This window comes from Daphnia magna, linkage group LG3 (genome assembly GCF_020631705.1).
Source record: "Daphnia magna isolate NIES linkage group LG3, ASM2063170v1.1, whole genome shotgun sequence".
NCBI lineage: Eukaryota > Metazoa > Arthropoda > Branchiopoda > Diplostraca > Daphniidae > Daphnia > Daphnia magna.
The window spans coordinates 9,535,453-9,555,083 of record NC_059184.1 but is presented as its reverse complement, the minus strand read 5'-3'; the positions used below and the strand labels follow the sequence as shown (position 1 = coordinate 9,555,083).

Genomic DNA, 19,631 nt, shown 5'->3' with positions numbered 1-19,631 from the left:
CAAACGACTACTTCCATGTACCACTCAGGAATAAAGCAACCACCGACATATAGAAAATCCACCTCGTTTATGAAATGGCAGCACTAAATACACTACACTAAAAGCACTGGTCTGGCACCGCTGCTTCTATTTCCCGCATAGCCTTTCCACGTTTTAGTATTGTAGTATATTGAACTTGTATGACTTGTAATGGCGTCCATCAGTCTGAGACGAGAGTAAGAAGAGAAAGCTGGAAGTCAGCAGTTAGACGCGAGTCAGTCCCTATGTGGTGTACGCCCACGTTGAGTCATTTTCCTATAGTACTACTGTAACTTAGTGCTATTCTCCAGCCTCGAAGTGAGGTTAGCTTCCATTCGTACACGTATCTATTTTCCTGTATGTGTTGCGTCGACACCTCGAAGTGAGGTGCCCTCCATTTTTCCTTTGTCATTTCATCCTCATTACCCATCACCCATTTTCCGAGAATACAATCAGATCATTGACGATAAGACAGGTCTCTTACTCCCGAACTATTGAACAAGCACAGACCTTTTATTTTTCAATCTCAAGCCAAAACATTTCACCCCCCCCCTCCCTTTTCCCCAGCATTTCCCAACCACTTCTCTATAACATTTCCTCGACATGGCTACACAAAAACACATCACAAATTTTAGTGAACTACATGAACAAATAGAACCACGTAAGTACAAGCACACGAATACAATCACAAAATATGACACAATTTCTCGTTTATTAATAAATAATATTCATCATTGTTGACCACAAAAGAACAAGCAATAATGAAATTTCTTACAATTGTTCCGTCACACAACTTCTACATCACTGAAATTTAGCATCGGGAGCGCAATGACAACACAAAGCAAAAGGTAACATTTTTTGAATAAACTAGTACCGCACTTGCATATAAAGTACTGTTTCAGAGTAATAAAAATAAAAATTTTACATTTCTTACAGTAACAATTCACAATCTTGGTTACAATACACTACGACAATAAGTTTAACCAATTACTTGTGGATGCGATCTGTTTCTTACGACACTTTAAACTGAATTATCATTCGCCAGCTCCCTCTGCACCCACGCTTCAAAAAATTTCGATTCAGCGCAGCCAGGCTCAAACTAAACACAACACAAAGACATCTCATTAATTTAGAACGATGAACATGAGGCTCATTGCTACATAGCAACAAATTCACGAATTTGAACTTCACGTCAGACCACATTAAGACAAACACGGTACAAACAAACAATTACTAATCATAAACAATACCTGAATGATAGTATCTGAAAAATCATCCAAACTAGGCGAATTCCGTGGCGGATTATTACTAGTTCGCACAGGGAACTTTGATTTCTTCACACCTTTCATGACGATTACTATGTCCGTACGACGACCGAATCTCCGCACAAAATTATCGCCAATTTTGAAGAAGTGAGAATACAATCTGTATTGGAATCCGGGAGAGTAGACACGACCATTACACAAGAGGGACGAAAGGGAGCTCCCCAGGCGAGGGCTCCTCCGTTGGGCACCACAGGCTTGGGGGGATGGGTGCCATGTTGCCAGATGTGGCGTCATCACACGCCCCTTTCAACGAGCAAAAAACAGTTAGGTGAAGTGTTTTCTGCTCACACAGTACATACAAAACAGTACGGTAGGGTAAATGAAAAGAGTAGTTGGGGCAATCATGACACAGTAGGGTAATGCAGTTGACACAAAGGGAGACGGCATAAAAAAAACAAATCAAACTACTGTGTCCAATCATTAGGGAAATGAACTCGCTTAGGTTGGCGGGCACGCGCGGATCGGCGAAGCGGCGGCGGCGATTCCGGTGGTGGAATCGGCTCCGCCTGGTCCTGCTGGGTTGGCCCTAGGTGGGGTAACGCAGTGCCAATCGGAAGACTGGCGGATGCTGGGAATGTTGGGACGCGAAGGCGGAGAAATCACCGATTGCGTTGAAATACACGGCCAGCTGGGGTTTTGATCAAGTAGTCGCGGTGTTTACCGACTTCGACAATAACACCGGGCGTGCCCCGTAGCTTGCTGTCCGGGTGTTGAATGAGGACGTGATTTCAGACCACAAACGGAATAAGTGGCCGCGTCTTTTTATTGCAGTAAGTGATTTGAAGCTCTTTCGATCGTCGGGCCCGTTTTTCTAAAACGTTAGCCACTTTCTGTCACTCGGGGGCAAAAGAGCGGCGATGGGCTGGCAGGCAATCGCGGACGGGGCGATTAAAAATCAATTTTGCGGGTGATGCTCCTCCAGACCGTGGCGCGTTGCGGGAAAGCAAAATGCTTTTGTCAAACTTGGCAGCGTTAAATGCGCCAGATGTCCAGGAGCCATGGATGAGGGATTTCATCGTGTTGATTTCCGACTCGGTGCGACCATTAGACTGGGCATAATGGGACGATGAGGTGAGGGCCGTTATCCCCCAATCGGCCAGGAATGACCGGAATTCCGCAGCTCCAAATTGAGGGCCGTTGTCGGACCAAAATGTCAGTGGCGCACCCGCGTTCGAAAAAAAAAATTCGGATATGTTCGACCACTTGTCGGGCCGTTGTGCTTTTGTCGCGGAATGCGACCACATGAGGGCAGACACTGAAACTGTCGACGAGGACAAGAAAATGACGGCCGTTGATTTCGCCGAGATCGGCATGGATCTGTTCAAAAGGGCGGGTGGGCGTTGGCCGTGACTTGAACGGTTCCGGTGGGAGGGACGGCAAATGCTTGGTGCACACTTCACAGTTTTTGGTGGCGTTGATGATATCATTACCAATATTGGGCCAGTAGACAGACATGCGAGCGCGTTGACGAGTTTTTGTCGTGCCTTGGTGCATCTGCAATAAGTTCGTCAAATGTAGACGCGAACCGATTGCGGGATCACAACTCTGGGTCCGAAGACAATCATGTCGTCGGACTAATCGATGGCTAAACGTTCCTTCACTTTTCAGTACGGACGTAAATAAAGGTCCAAATTACACTTGTCATTTGGGAATCCGGTGACGATTTGACTCCTGAGTTTCCTCATAACGGGGTTGGCTGCTGCCGCCCGCTTGATTTTTTCCAACACCGGATCGATGGAGGCGTCTTCTGTTGGGACGTCCAGCCCGGTGAGGCTCAGTAAAGCGATTTTTGCCGAGAACGAGGGCAGACCTTCACCGAGTTCGTCACCGGCGGATGCTTGATCGACGGGTGCCCGCGACAGGGCGTCGGCGTCCATGTTTTGTTTGCCGGGGACCCATAGAGTGACAAATGAATAGCGCTGCATTTTGAGGCGCAAACGGAGAAGGTGGGGGTTGTCGAGTTTGTCCAGCGCGTAACTGTTTAAGATGGCCAGGATTTGTGGTCTGTCACAAGCTCGAATTGTTGAAAAATTCTAGAAAACAAAATTTTAAAAAAAGTTTATACCTATATGTGGATTTGAACTCCGAACCTTTTACATGTGAATGCCGTCTTCATCCACAGCGCTATTGAATCGGTATTTAAAGCTGCTATGCAAAAAACAATCATTTTGTTACCGAATATCGATATAAATTGCACAATGCAAATCTGAACTGATCACCGTCTGCTTTACTTAAGGCTAAACAGTATTTTGCAAAGTTAGTTTTAAGTATATCATTATATATTTATATTTACGTTTATAGTTTTATTCTATTATCAGAAATATATGGTGCCTCATGAAATTTATGTGTGAATGAATACATTTCAAAAAATATAGGTCTGTTGTGCAACCAATTTCTAAAATCCAGTAAAAAATCAAAAGCAAGGTTTTCCCAACAATAAAAACGTTTAAAAATATACTTCAATCAGGTTTGAACCCAATGCCTTAGTAATACTAGCCTAATATTATACCACTGCACCACTACTCTGTAGGTAACCAGAAGCATAACAAACATTTAAGATTGTTAGGTAGTATCGATACAAATTGTTACAAAAATCTAATCTCTCTGTCGTCTGCTGGCTTTCAAATGCGTTAAAAATTTATTTTCAAGAGCCAATCACCACGAAAAAAATATAAAGCCGCATACGGCTTAGAACTCCGAACTTTAATATCACAGAGCAAGTCGTTAACCTTAGCGCTAGGGTAGACTACATTCTGTCAACTATCAATGCAAATTTGAAAAACTATTATTATTTTTTTGCTTCATTGTTTGAGGTTTGTTGGTGGTAACCTAGTTACCACAACTCACAATCCCTTTAGAAAATCATTTTAAAAAAATAGGTTAACCGTGTTTATTATATCGATACAATCATGTACACACGCACACAAATTAGATAATCGCCAACACTACAATTTAACGACATATCCCATTACATCTTTAAACATCGAATAACTGAAATATTTAAAATGATTCCTTGAACAACATACTTAACAATAAAATTTTTATAAATACATCAATTACCATCTTGACGACTCTTACCGAGAACAGCAGAATCCTCAACACTACCCAATTCCGCAAACGGCGTAAAACTGAACGACAACAAACGGTTATCAGGAAAATGATTCGGTAACGGCTGCACCTACAATTACATATAGGTTCTCTTAACAATGAGCACGCAACAATATAAGTATAATAATGCAGCACAAGCCTAAACTTGATACTACTCTTTTTACCATGATATCCACAGAAACCATACTTCAACACATTTTCATCCTACCGAAACTCCATTTAACTCGAAGCGGATATACCCAGGATTCGTCACCCACGTATACTGTAACTGTGTACTGTAAGAATTTCGGTTGACAAGAAATTCTTCTCGGCTTGATAGGATATATGCTAGCAGTTTTTTTCAGACAATTTTTTAAATATTTGTTTGCACTCTTTATCGGTTAGTGATCATCAGTCACATCAATTTTACTTGCAATCTCGGTCTCCCACATCGTATTAGATCTTCTGCTGGTATGTGGAAATTAATTACTTCCATATTGTCAGAAGAAGGTTATCAGAAAAATGTGATGAATTTTATACAAGAATTTGTCAATCATTCTCTTAGGGAAAGTAATGTTACAAACTGGTGGGAGAGTGTCCTGAAACCGGGTATCAAACGCATTTCGGTAGATTATTCTAGGCAAAGAGCTAGATTGATTAGGCAAGCGAAGTTTTTCTACCAGTCCAGCATTCAGGAGATGGCCGAAACAGATACCTTTGATTGGGTTGACTTTCACTAGTTGAGGAAATTCTTAAAGTTATGGGAGGAGAGCACACTTACAGGGTATGGGATTCGTTCCCGCTGCTTTGAAGGCCAAGAAGTAGAGGAAGCCAATATTTTTCATATAAATAGAGCGAATTAACTACCGAAAGTGTCGTATTAATAAAATAATTGCCTCTAATGGCACATGCTTATCGACCAAAGAGGACATTTCATGAGAGATTTTTTCACATTTCAGTAAAAATTTGTAAAATCAATCTTCTCCTGACACAGTGGCAGGTACTTTCTTGAGGGAGTAAGAGATTGATTTAAACCAACCCCGAACCAGACAGCACCGATTTCCCACCTTGAGATTAGAGCTGTTCTCATGGCGATGAAATCAAACAAGGCCCCTGGCACGGATGGCATTCCTTAGGAGTTTTACGTAGAATTTTGGAACGTGATCGCACCCCATTTCCTGGATATGTTCAACCATATCCTTGAAAGGGAATCTCTGACGTCATCACAGGGCCAAGCGGCGATCAGGCTAATTCCCAAGTCTTCAGTGCTTTGTGGAATTTCTAATTTTTGGCCAATTTCTCTTTTGAATTCTGACTACATAGTCATAGCATCTGTTTTAGCGAAACGATTGAGGCAGACACTGTCATCTACAATAGGGCCTCATCAAAAAGGTGCGGTACCTGGTAGATTGATTTTTGTTATTTTCATGCTTTATGGAGATGTCATTCAATTCGTTGATGACCGTCATGACTCTTCCAAGTTCCGATGCGAGGTGTGGGCGCTGCCATTGTTGGAGTTTACTTTGAAAAGGCCTACGACCTGGTTAACAGGGAAGTCCTCTGGAGGATTCTGGATGGCATGGGCTATCGAACTACTTTCTTCCGTGGGTTTAAGATTATATATTCTGTAGCAGGAATGCCAATCCTTAACAGATCGGAGCTGGCTAGGGTGCTTTCTGATATCCAATTGATTCGCCAAGGATGCCCCTTATCTCTCCATCTCTTTGTTGTATATATTGAGCCGCTTCTGGTGCGTTTATCTCGATTTCTCCAGGGCATATTATTATTTAATGAAAAACTCACTGTCAGAGCCTTTGTTGATGACGTTACCATTTTCATATCTTGTGACGAAGATTTTACTAGGGCAGGACAGGTCCTTGACTTTTTCTGTAAGTGTACAAAGGCAAGGATGAATAAGGAGAAAACAAAAGCCCTGGGATTTGGGATTTGGAGCTCTAGATTGACTTGGACTCTTAAGTGGATTGTGTCAGCACCAACATTGTCCCTATTAGGAAATAAATTTTCTCACTCCATAGTTGACACAGCTGATAAGGTCTGGAATTATGCATTCGGCTATCTAAATGGTATTCTGCGGGAGAATGCCTGTCGACGTTTCAATTTATACCAGAGGGTGATTTTCCTCAAGTCGAAGGCTCTCTCCGGAACTGTTATTGCGCAAGTATTACCATGTAAACAAAATATGGCTGACCAGATTTGGGAAAAGTTGAAAGGCCGAATAAGACTGTAATTTACCGTCCTGTTAGTCAAGGGGGAATGGAAATGTTCAACCAACACCTCTTTTACCGTCCCCTTTTCTTCTGCTCCACGTATAAGGTCCTGACAGGCGCCAGTAGTCCAGAAAGCTCTCTACTTCGTTATTGGATGGCCTTACCTCTACGAACCGTAAAATGGTGAAACCGAACCGAACCGAACCGATTTATTTTGAAAAAGCCATCTGTGGGTAGAAAATATTAATAGTTTACCTTTTTAATGTGAGGTAGGGCGGTTTTGGCGTAAAATCATCATAAGGGGAGTTAGGTTATGTCAGTCCAGACATCTTTTTTTTCCCTAGGTATTAAATGTCTCGAAAAAGTGTAAATTTTATTATCGATAGACTCCCCTACCCCTCGGCTAAGTAGAACAATTTCTGTTAGCCAATATCCCAGTGGTCTGTAGATCGAAACTATGTTGTGTTAATAGGAATACCAATATTGAACATACAGGTATGTTCACAAGAACAATAATTTATAAACAGAATTATCTCGTCAATGGGGCATCGGCCTCATCAACTAGCGATGGCTGACGAGTATATCAACGAAGATAACCCTCGGAATCTTTTTGTATTTCAAACCAATGAAAAACAAAATCACGTTGGTAAACTTTAAGAAGACAATGTTGAACAGAAATGCAACCCACGAAGAGTTCACAGCCTTTACACCGAGATTGACACAGGCCTACTCTGGGCTAGTTAACATCCATCAATGGTACGTGCAATTTGCTGGTCTAAAAACATGACCCCGACTTTTATTGCCATTTTATGTTTCCTGTGTTCGAATCGGTTCAAATTGACCAACAATAAAGTAAAACTTACTTGATCCATTTTTTATGGGCGCCACATGCCGCAAACTGATTCCCTCGGCTTTCCTGATGTGTTCGCAATTTTGTTTCGGCACCAGTGTTGCGTATTTACTCCGTTAGAAGTCATTAACTAAGATTTGTAAGCTTACGGATGCACTCCGCTATAAGTAATTAACTAGAATTCTTAAGTTGTTAGCTGACACATCAAGGACCTCGATATATATTGTCTCAGCTTACTCGAATACAGAAAAAAGAGACCCCTTGTTTTCGTGCCAATTTGTTGTCCCGCTGGTGCGCCTGAGGAATTTACAATAATTTGTTGTATATAATTTTTAAACATGTTGTTTAAGCATAGATGGTTTAGTGGAAAAATACTCGCCTGCCGCGCGGGCGGCCCGGATTCAATTCCCGCTCGATGCACATATAAGTTTAAAATTAGAATAAATAAGAGGGCTTCAAAAGCCGTAAACAGAATGTAATACAGACTCCAGATTACGACAGCAGAGTGGCGCAGCCAAAGCGTGCTGGGCCCATAACCCAGAATAACCCCCCTTCCCCCCTCCCTGTAATGAGGAAGTAGAAAACATGGTAAAAAAACGGTGGTTGCACGTGCTGAAAAAAAAGAGTTTCGGTAGTAGCATCTTTATCATTCCGAAGAAATTAGTTGGTCTCAAACCCGTCATTAACTTAAAAGGCTTAATACGTATGTTGTATATAGGTGTTATGTTCGTGAGAGTAGGTAAGAGGAACAAATGTATTCTTAGTCTCGGGAACTGCATGTGCCTTGTACAAGCGTAAAAACCAAAGTGAAGTTCTTCCATCAACCGTCTCTCCTCGCTCTCACTTCTGGAAGCCGCTCGCGCGCTCCCATCTAGCGGAGTGATACACAACAACCCTTTTCCAAGCGGCGACATACCATACAGAACCAATAAACAGCGCCGCTTAACACACGATATGAAATTAAAGGAAACAGAAGACTAATTATGCAATACGAGAACGTAAATTAAAGGGAACAAACGACTGATTACACACTACGAGGAAGTAAGTTAGGCCTGTTGAGGCGGGGACTGTTCTACACGTCTACCATCAACCGAGGTCGTCGAATCCTCCCGCTCCGTCGCGGTTGGGTCGGTATCGGAGCGGGTTCCGGTTTTGTCTGGCTATCTGCTGTTTCCGGTACTCCGTCGTCGTTGCTGTTAGCGGGCGGCGTCTTTGCATCTCCTTCGATGCCGGGGATCTTTTGTGCGTCCTTGTCGTCGGATAATAAAGGGCGGAGGTGGCGTCGGTTTCGCCACAATACACTTCCGCTTGCAAATTTTACTCGATACGACCGGTATTTCCCGATACTGACAATCTGTCCGGCTCTATCCCATAGCAACGAATGGGGGTCTTGGATTCGGACGTGAGATCCGATGGTCAGTGGTGAAAGCGGGCGTGCCCGTTCGTCGTAGCGCTTTTTCACCTCTTCATCCAAGGCATGTTGGCGGTCTCGTGCGTTCATGATGTCCTTCCAGCGTGGGGCAAAAGAGGTGCGATGGGCCGGCAATATCGAATGTAGCTGGCTACCGAACACCATCTCCGCCGGGGACATTCCGTTTTCGCGTGGCGTATTACGGAATTCAAGAAGACCTTGCATGAATGCGTCGGATGTGAGGTCTCCTGCCGGTGCGATTTTCAAAACGAGCCGCTTCATAGCGTCGACTGCCGCCTCTGCATGCCCGTTGCTCTGCGCGTAGTATGGAGATGAATTTCCCCAAACGACCCCCCATTTCTGTAGCGCTTGCTGGAATGCTCCGGCTCCAAACTGAGGGCCGCCATCGGTGCGTATACGGATGGGCACCCCGAGGTCGACAAAATTTTCTGTGATCGCCTGGATCAATTCTCTGGCGGAAGGGGCATGATACCATCGGTGGATTACCGGCCATCCGGATAGGCGGTCTGTATACACGAGAACATGCAGTCGCCCGGATTCGAACAGATCCGCCGATACCTCCTCGAAGACGCGTTCTGCTAATGCGTCGCGTAGTAGGGGCTCTTGTTGCTGGGACGGCTGAAGTTCTTGACATACCTGGCAACTGTCTACAAACGCGACGATGTCGTTGCTCAATCCTGGCCAGTATATGGTTTGGCGGGCCCGCCGCTTCATGTGGACGATTCCTTGGTGAGCGGCATGTAAATTTTGAAGGATGTCGCGTCGGGAGCTTTGCGGGATAACGAGCCGGCAGCCGAAGAGAACCAGTCCGTCGTCCACCGACAGCTCGTTGCGGATTTTCCAAAATTGATGAACGGCCGGCGCCATTAACTCACGTCTGGTGGTGAATCCAGTTTCGATGGCCTGGATAAGAGCGGAGTAGGACGCATCATTCGACGCAGCTATCTTGAGCTTTCCCAGCAATGGGTCCACCAGATGGTTTGGACCATCCGTAATTTCTTCCTCGTCTTCTGTTGTCGATGTGACGGCCCCAACCGCGGCTATTCGCCGCAGCGTCGCTTGTCGTGAAAAAAGCTGAACATCCGCATTCATCTCATCGTCGTCCGGTCCCGGATCGTTTACCGGAGCACGCGATAATGCGTCGGGTATGGCATGGTCCTTTCCCTTTTGCCATACCGTGTTGAAAATATACGGTGTGAGACGCTCCTTTAAGCGTTGTAACTTGGGGTTGTCGACTGCATCCAGTGTATAACGGTCGAGAATGGTTACGAGAGCCTGGTGGTCGACCGTGAGCGTAAATATGGGGAGGCCGAGAAGGTATAACCTGCACTTCCTCATTGCCCATTCGACCACCGCCAACTCGAGTTCGACGATGGCGTATCTTGATTCCGTATCGGTACACCATCGCGAGTTTGCGTCGACCAATTTCCAAACGGTGTCGTGGCGTTGGAGCAGCGCGTAACCCATCCCGTTTTTACGTGATGCGTCGACTTGGAGTGCCGTTTCTAAATCCGGGTTGAAATGGGCGAGGACGGGCGGGGCGCTCAATGCCGCTTTAACCGCTGAGAACGCCTTTTCGTGGTCCGTTGTCCATTCGTAGAGATTTTTCGAACTCAACAATGGGCGTAACGGTCCTTTGGCCGTTGCTACATCCACAGAAAATCCCGCGAGTTGTTCTACTAATCCCATGAAGGAGCGGAGTTCCGTGATGTTAGTTGGGCGAGGGAATTCGGAAATGGCTTTAAGTTTTCCCGGATCAACTGCGATACCCCCGTGTTGGATCTGATATCCCACCCATTGTACCGTCTGTTGGGCGAACTTAAATTTCTTGGGACTCAGTGTGATGCCCGCATTTCTCGCCGCGGACAAGACCGCTCGCACTCCTTCCACATGGTCGGCAAAATTGGAGTCGAACCGGAGAATATCGTCGACGACGCGGACAGTATTAGTCACCTGTGCAAAGGCGATGTCCGCGCGTCTATTATATTCGTCGCTAGAGCTGCATAGGCCCATGGGAGCGCGTAAGAACTTGTACCGCCCCCAGGGCGTCATAAATGTGGTCAAGTGTTGGCTGTCCGGATGAAGAAGAATTTGAAAATATCCGTTTGTCGCGTCGAAGGTAGAAAAAAATCTTGCCTGGCCATCGATCTCTGCCACCGCGTCGCGAGGTGTGCGTGTCGGATGGGTGGGCCTTTGGACGTGATGGTTGAGTTTAGTAAGGTCCATACACAAACGTAGAGATGAATCCGGTTTACGCATCACGACCAGTGGGGCCGCCCAGTCGGACGGTTCGGTGACGGGTATGATGATTTTCTCGTCCACTAATTCATCGAGCAATTTCTTGACTTGTGGTCGGTCGGCGAACGGAATGGGCCGTGCGCCATTAACATAATAAGGCACCGCGTCGTCTGTTAGCGTGATAACCATTGGTGGGCCTTCCATGCAGCCGAGCTCCTCGTTTTGATCAAAGACATCGAAAAATTCCTCGATGAAAGCCTGTTCCATGCGGTTCTTCTGTTCCTCCGTTGGATCACCCGGGGTTGATTCCGGAATGGAAGACGGTGGTGCTGCCTCCTGGTGTGGCTTTCTCACTGGCGTGGAATTGATGCGGGCATGGCGGACCGGTTTAGGATAATCGGCGTGTAAAATACCGAGCGATATGCAGTCATACCAAGAGACTAGGAGGCCTGATATTTCTGGACTGATGACTATGGTAAGAGTGGTGGTAATGCCTTCATATTCAGTCACAATGGTGGCCTGCCCGATCACAAGTAGTGGCGTTGTTTTGTCGGCCATTACCAGGTCGAATGATGATGTATCTAAGTCCTTCTCTGTCATACCTATGGCCGTTAAAATATCCAGGCCGCCGACAGATACTTCCGCTCCGCCATCCGGTATGACCTTGTCGATGGTTGAAAGGAACTGGCCTTTGTCGTCTAAGACGCGGAGAGAAACAGTGGGTGCCCGACGCCATCGACGAGGATTCCGGATGGCGGATGGAACCGACAACAATCCGACCGATTTTTCCTTTCGGGCGTGGTCCAGATGGGAGTCCGCCCGCGCTGCTACCGCCGGAACCGGGTTGCACCCCCTCACTTTTGCCGATGCTGCCGCCACTCTGGCCTGTACTACTACTTCTCCGGGGTTTTGGGCATCGTGGGGAAAAATGATTACTTCCTCCGCAATTATGACACGTTTTTCCGGTAGCCGGGCAGGCTTCTCTGGGGCGATGATTGTTGCGACCGCATGAACCGCACGCTGCTGCGGTTGCCTCATTACGCTGGTGTGGACGCACGTGGTTGATTGCCGATTGATTGCTTAAAGAGCGTTCATTCATCCTCGCCGCTTCCTCGCTCCTACACATATTGATTGCCTGTTGAGCTGGGGGAATGGTGTAAGTGCTAAAAGTTTTCTTTTCGTCTCGGTGTCGCGAATTCCCGCCATAATCCGGGTAGTCACTCGAGCGTCGACACAAGTTGCGCAGAGATCCGCCGCGTCTGCTAACCGCCGCAGCCGGATGTAAAAATCTTCAAAAGATTCCGTGTTGGTTTGGTGGCATTCTTCGAACGCCACTCTATCGAGGGCAATATTTCTTTTGGCCCGCACGTAGTCTGCGATTTGGTCTAAAATTTCATCGGGTGTGAAATGCGTCGTAGGTGGAATATTCAGAGCCACCTCCACCACTTGTTGCATAGATGGGTCCAAGGCCATTCGTAGAGCCGCCGTCTGTTCATTTGCCGGGTACGTCGCTAATTGGTTCAATTGGCAAAAATCATTCCATCGGTTACGCCACGTCCGTAATTGCGGTAGCCGTACATCGCCCTGCAGTTTCTCCAGGCCTGGTGGATCAATTCGTCGTCGCTGAGTAGCCGCGATTGGTGGAACGATTGCTCCTCCTCCACCTCCGCCGCCACCACCCCCGCCGCCGCCACCTCCGCCGCCGCCACCGCCGCCGCCAGTGCCAGCTGCAGCGATCAACACTTGTAATTGTTGTGCAATATTGTCTAATTGTGTCTCCATGGTGTCGATTCGGGCTGTCGCCGTCGTTGCAGCGGCCGTCGCCACGTTGGCCGCTGCCAGTGCGTCCGCTGCCGTAGCCATGGTGTGTGATCGTAGACGGGCGACTATGGGAATGGTTCCCTCACTGAGCATAAACGGTGTATCACGGAAATGAAGCCACTGACGTAATCACTGAACGTATCACTGTGCCAATTCTTCGTCGTTGGCGACTTGAAGGACGTCGTCTTCCAGTTCCGGCCGGATTTGGATTCTCCTAGCCGCGTGTGGACCTCGAGCAGCTTCCGCCGAGTACTGGACTAACACTGCCCGCGCCTCAGGCGGAATAGGCCCGTCCGGTGCGACTGGGCGTTGAGCCTGAATGGCCCTGACGATTTCTTCGCCTTGCTGAACTGCCGCTGCTTGCCGTGCCGGGTTGATGGCGGGGGCGTTGGGTGCCGTTACTGCTTGTCGTCGAAGGCAGGCCGCCGCTTTTCGCCTATCTCTCTCTTGTTTGTGGACCGCAGCTCGATTAGAGCGACTGATTTCACTATTCCTCCTGCGTGGCATCCGTTTTCGGGCAATCCGTGTGTGCCGACGATAATAGCCGTCTGGAATGGTGCGAGTCGCTATGAAAGAGCGGCCAAAAGGAAAAAAATTAGAGGGAAGTCGAGAGTCAACTAAAGCCCACACGCTGGGGCCCAATTGGCCTCCCCCGTGAAAGATCACAAGGTGATTGCCGCGAATGAAATGAGATTTCAAGGACGAGAATTCAGTGGTTCAGCAAGGGCCCAACAACGCTTCGACCGATTAGCCCCGATGGGCAACGACCTTAAGGTTAGGACCACAAGTGACGTGAATACACGAAACACAAGAGTCGACGATCTATCGATGCACTATGGTCTAGCAGATACAATATATACAGGGCGGTACGAGGGTAAGAATGCACTGAGCGTTATGCACGTGGGGCAAAAATATGGCCGCCCCAATGCACACGTATGCTTTCTGATGGCGTATGCTTTGGATGTCGTTGCGTTACACTCGGAAATTTGTCTCAAACCAGCAGTATATAATTGGAGGCCCGCAGATAAAGCTGCGTGACGATGATGTCGGATTTAGAATCTAGAAAACACAGGAAATAACGGCAGCCCAGCGAGCGCCAGATGTGAATTGGACAAGATGGCGGCGTACTAACGCCGCTGTGTCGACTCACAGACGTAGAGCCGAAAATCGTTGAACACTAAACACGGAGATAACCACTGTGTTCGATGGGCTACCACTGTGCGTAGAAATCGAAGAAAACCATCTGCGCCATGTTATGTTCGTGAGAGTAGGTAAGAGGAACAAATGTATTCTTAGTCTCGGGAACTGCATGTGCCTTGTACAAGCGTAAAAACCAAAGTGAAGTTCTTCCATCAACCGTCTCTCCTCGCTCTCACTTCTGGAAGCCGCTCGCGCGCTCCAATCTAGCGGAGAGATATACAACAATAGGCACTTCAAAATGGAAGGGGTAAGCTCAATTAAACACGTACACGTAGTCTGCCATTAAGAAAGGATGGCAAAATTAGACCTGAAAGATGCGCATACTTCACAATACCCATCCACAATGATGACCATAGTTTTTTACAATATTGTCGCGGGTGAAAAGGGAGATTGGTTATCTCTTCGCAGAGATGAGTCATCCGCTCCTTGGACAACGCTGCGATCGTGGTGAAGAAATTATCGGGAGAAGTCCGCTCTAAGAAAGATACGCAGATATGCAGTCCGGAAGGGGAGTAATTCGCGCGACGGTATAAAACGCTGCCCCGAATCTGCGTTAGATGAGTCTCCATCGGGTGAGCTCCCGGAGCTGGGCTCCGTAGGAGAAGTTCCCTGGTAGTTCCCTGGAGTCTTCAGACGCTCTCCGAGTTTGGTATGGTCATCCCTTATTGTTATTAGTTAAAAGTGAATAATTGTCTAGAATTTAAGTCATCACTTGTTGTATTCGTGTATTCTTGTCCCAATACAACTCGTGTGACAATTGGTGGAGACGCAGCTCGTTACCCGTAAGTGACGAATTAGTGCTGCAAAGTTTTAATTTTTGAGACGCAGCTCGTTACCAGTAAGTAACGAATTTTTTGCTGCGGTGTGGCAATTATTGAAGACGCAGCTCGTCGCCTGAGAGTAAACGAAGTCGTGCTGCAGTCATTGTTAGCCGATGCCGAAGAGGACAAACCCACGGCTACCTAGTTGCCCAAGAGACCCCAGCCGACGATTACATCCGCTTCGAGAACTGTCAAGCGTTCCGGTAGAAACTTCACCTACCCCAGCCTCATCGTTGGAGAGTGGAACATCCTTTGTTGGTGAAGCCCTAAATTTTGAAGGTCCTATTCCAAAGGACCATTTGACCAAAGAAGCTGACAGTCAGGGTGAATCAGTCGAGACTTCAAGAGGCTTATACTCGGATCCAGAAACCGAGGTCGATTTGAGAGCGGCGATGAGTCCAGTTGTTCCGGTCGGGGGACAACAATTTATAGTGCCATCAAGGCAGATTGAGCAGCCACAAAGACAAGCTATGGAAGCTGTCAGAAAATTTATTAGCCCGCCAATCTTCTGAAAAAATTCAGAAGAAGATGCGCACCAATGGATGGAGAGCTTTGAATAACATTCTACCCACAAGAGATGGGGTGATATTGGAAAAAAAAAATAATAATTTTGAAAAGTATTTTGATGACGCCGCCAGGAGCTGGTTCAAGTGTACAACGCTCCCGAACGAGGGGATGGTAAATTTCAAACGGCCGGAAGATATGCGATTGCAGCACCTCTTCCATGGCCGAAGGCAGGCGGTTTAAAAAAAAAAAAAAAAAAAAAAGGAAAATCCTTAAGACTATCCGGGAAATACAAGAAACATCTAAACAAGTAAGCGCAACCGGAAAGAAGAAAAACGAAGGAGTAAAAGTCCCTTATTTGCCAAGAGGACGCAAGCTGATTTTTTTTAGTCTCATCAACCTTCGTGGATCACAGAAGATTAGTACAGTCGGGTCGCCTGTCTTGAAGAAGGGGGACCTGTCGCGGGTGAAAAGGGAGATTGGTTATCTCTTCGCAGAGATGAGTCATCCGCTCCTTGGACAACGCTGCGATCGTGGTGAAGAAATTATCGGGAGAAGTCCGCTCTAAGAAAGATACGCAGATATGCAGTCCGGAAGGGGAGTAATTCGCGCGACGGTATAAAACGCTGCCCCGAATCTGCGTGTGATGAGTCTCCATCGGGTGAGCTCCCGGAGCTGGGCTCCGTAGGAGGAGTTCCCTGGTAGTTCCCTGGAGTCTTCAGACGCTCTCCGAGTTTGGTATGGTCATCCCTTATTGTTATTAGTTAAAAGTGAATAATTGTCTAGAATTTAAGTCATCACTTGTTGTATTCGTGTATTCTTGTTCCAATACAATTCGTGTGACAATATAAATGGGAAAACACTCTCTTTCAATTCATCTGTCTTCATTTTGGTCTCTCTTCTCTTTTCTTTGTTTTTGGCGAGTGATATAGGGGGATGGATTTTTGGGGGGAAGGGGAGAAGGGTCGATTTTTCATGTGGGAAGGGGAGGGTGGCAAGACACTACTTATGTCTTAGGAAATGGACGTCTAAGTGGGCGTGCGTATAAGATCTTGCAATTGGCATGAATTAACGGGAAAAGTCGATTATATGGTAACGTCAACGTCACGTATTCACCGTTTCCATACGAAAATAAAAACAAAACAAGAAAAAACTAAGGAAAAAAAACTCCAAGAGAGACCTGCCGCAACACCGGCACCTCCTGGTTTGGGTGACATATTAATTCTAAACCAGTGTAGGAAGTTTTTGGAAGGGCAGTTAGTAGTAGTCTCTGATCTACTTGGTTCGCTGGGTTTTATTATAAAGAAGAACAAATTGCAAATTACCCCAGCGCAGGAGTTAAGAGTTTTTAGGCCTTTTGATTGATTCCACTTCTATCTCGCTAAAACTTTCGTGTACGAAGCAGGAACCCATCATTAAGTTGTACAAGGGCGCTCTGAAAAAGACTCTATAACGCTAGGAGAAATCGCCAGTATCTTAGAAAGATTTATTTGGGCGGTCTGGTTTATTCCGTTTTCCCAAGCCCACCACCGTAGTATCAAGAATCTCTATATAGACGGACTGAAGTCAAACAACTGGAGCTAAAACCAAGATATCGCTGACTCGAGAGGCCAGGGAAAATTTTTCATGGTAGACTTCATAGCATAAAATAAAATAAAAGAAAGGATTGATAGATTCAAGGACCTCCATGACCATTTACGCCACCGCGTCTCTTTCATGGTGGGGGCAGTAGGTAAGGAAGTAAGGACGGGAGGTCCGTGGATATCATCCGACCCCACCAGACATATAAAGGAGCTCGAGCTTTTGGCAGGGTTACACGCACTAAGATGCTTTGCTTGCACACAACTCAACTTCAGTGGTTTGTATAAATAAAGTTGGGGGCTCCAAATCGATTAGCCTAAACAGGATAGCGTTCGATACAGCTAGGTGGTGTGAGGAACGAGATATATAGTTACAGGCTGGCCATTTACGAGGGATATTTAATGGTGTCGCATATTAGTAATCCAGAGTGAGATAAAACTCTAGTCATTGGATGCAGAAGAAGGATCCGTTTCAATTGATTCGGAAGTTTTAATCAACCTATTCGCATCCCATTAGAATGCCCAGCTAAAAAAGCCCCAACCGGGAGTGACGGAGACGAACGCTCTCTCATTCAGCTGGCTGGGACGCCAGGGATATGCCTTCCCCCTTAATCTCTAATCAAAGACTTCTTAACAAAGATAATACAGGAGAGAGCGACGGTGATCTTAGTACGCCCATATTGGCCGAGCTAACCCTGGTTTCCAACAGTCCTAGAGATAGCTTGCGACATCCCAATAGTCCTCCGCTCCCGACCAGATCTACTAACTTCCAGTCGTTGGGAACACTACTCGCTGTGTGGAACCAAAAATTTCCAGCTTACCGCATGATGAAATTATCCGGAGATAGTATGCCGACCAGGGGATTCCAGGACAAGTGGGCCAATTATAACTTGCAGATTCGAGAGAGTCTACAAGAGATACGTACCAGTCCGCCTGGCTCGCGTGGTAACAAGACGGTGTGGTGTGGACTGGTGTGGTTAACAAGACCACAATCACCTTCGAAATTACCAAAATAATATTCTATTGTACCTCAGAAGCTCATTTGGAAGGTAAAGCTTATAACACAATAAATATATAATATGAAAAGGTTGTATATGAAAAAGGTAATATGCAAGATGTTGCAAATTGCAGTATCTTTAAAGACATATCAATGCAATAACGATTCTTGTTTAAGCATCGATGGTTCAGTGCATAGCTTATTTTTCAAGCGTGTTTCCGAGGGGGGGAATAAACTTCGCTTTGCTGGGTGCATTAACAAATAGGTTAAAATAAGGTTTTATAAACAAAAAGATGTTAAAAAAAACAAAAACAGGACGACTATTCTACTAGGAAATGGGGTTTTTCTCGTCTTTGGGGTTTCTTTCACAGTAATGGAAGTAGGAACACACACAAATTACATTGATCTCTGGTTTGATGCAAATCAGGCCTTAACCCAGAGGTCCGTAGATCGAAACTACGCTCTGCTAATAGTAATACTAAGATTAAATGTACAGGCATGTTCATAGAAACGATAATTAATAAACATAATCATCCAGGAAACATGTTTTTGTAAATGATGTTTAAAGAAATATAAATCCAATAACGATTGTTGTTTAAGCATCGATGGTTCAGTGGAAGAATTCTCTCAGGATGGTCTATCGATACCAAGAATAAAACGGATGCCATCAATGCCATGCTTTTAGGATCCCGTATCGTGCAGTCGTTTGAATACTGGACCCGGGTGTGATGTGCCAGGCTCCTTCGAGTTTGATATCTGGGAAGGGGTAGGCGCATTATGTAGAGGCTGATGATACGGATCCGTCCGTGAATCCTGTGAGGGTAATCTGGGGTATATTCCTTAGGGCATTGTTTATCACCTCTCGGGCTTTAATTTGATTGTCGATAGCATCATTTTTTGTCATTGAGAAATAGGATGTCGTGTGAGGTATAGTATACCAAAGCAGAGGGATTTTTCTTTGTGATTGATAACCGGGTTGATAAGGGAAAATGTTAAGGTCGAGGGAGGCAATCTCTCTGAGCATTGAGGAGATGATAGGAGTGCTTCTGAGAGGCCATGTTGAGGGGTTGTTGAAATGTTGTAGGGCAGACTGATGTGTCTAGTTATTTGGTTTTTTGCTCAGTTTTATTATGTATCGGGACGTGAGCCATTTACCCCTTTTTTTACCGGTTCCATTCCTAGTTTCGTGTAGAGGATGTCTACTGGTGTGGATTTGAAGACGCCCAGTATCATCCTTATGATGCCCCGGCTGACAATGTTGATTTTGGCTAAGTTGATGAGGCTTGTGCCCTCGTAGGCAATGATGCCATAGTCAATTTTACTATGTACGAGTGATTTAAATAGGGTCGTCAGGGTTTGCGAGTCCGGTCTGAATTTTTGTTTCGTAAGCATACTAAAGAGATTGTTTGTTTTTTTACAACTAGAGACAACCAAGTTGACGTGGGTGGACCATGTTAACTTCCGAACAAATATGACAAATATGACGAATTTAGCCTCGTTGTTCGGTGGGATGCGATGGCCGTGTATGAA

General features: G+C 45.9%; 1 protein-coding gene and 1 long non-coding RNA gene across 2 annotated transcripts; both read right to left on the bottom strand.

The window, feature by feature from the left end:
* Window positions 1-711: 711 nt before the first annotated feature.
* Window positions 712-1,481, bottom strand: LOC116934662. The gene is made up of 2 exons (XR_004400850.2): window positions 1,269-1,481; window positions 712-1,117 (listed from the first exon to the last, which is right to left on the bottom strand). It is a non-coding gene; the product is annotated as an uncharacterized LOC116934662 (long non-coding RNA).
* An 11,659-nt stretch (window positions 1,482-13,140) lies between these two features.
* Window positions 13,141-13,506, bottom strand: LOC116934667. The gene has a single exon (XM_032942142.1). The coding sequence runs from the start codon at window positions 13,504-13,506 to the stop codon at window positions 13,141-13,143; it is 366 nt and encodes a 121-aa protein (XP_032798033.1).
* Between the last annotated feature and the right edge of the window lie 6,125 nt (window positions 13,507-19,631).

Coding starts and splice junctions, on each gene's coding strand:
- LOC116934667 (XM_032942142.1), bottom strand. CDS start 13,506: ATGCCACGCAGGAGGAATAGTGAAATCAGTCGCTCTAATCGAGCTGCG.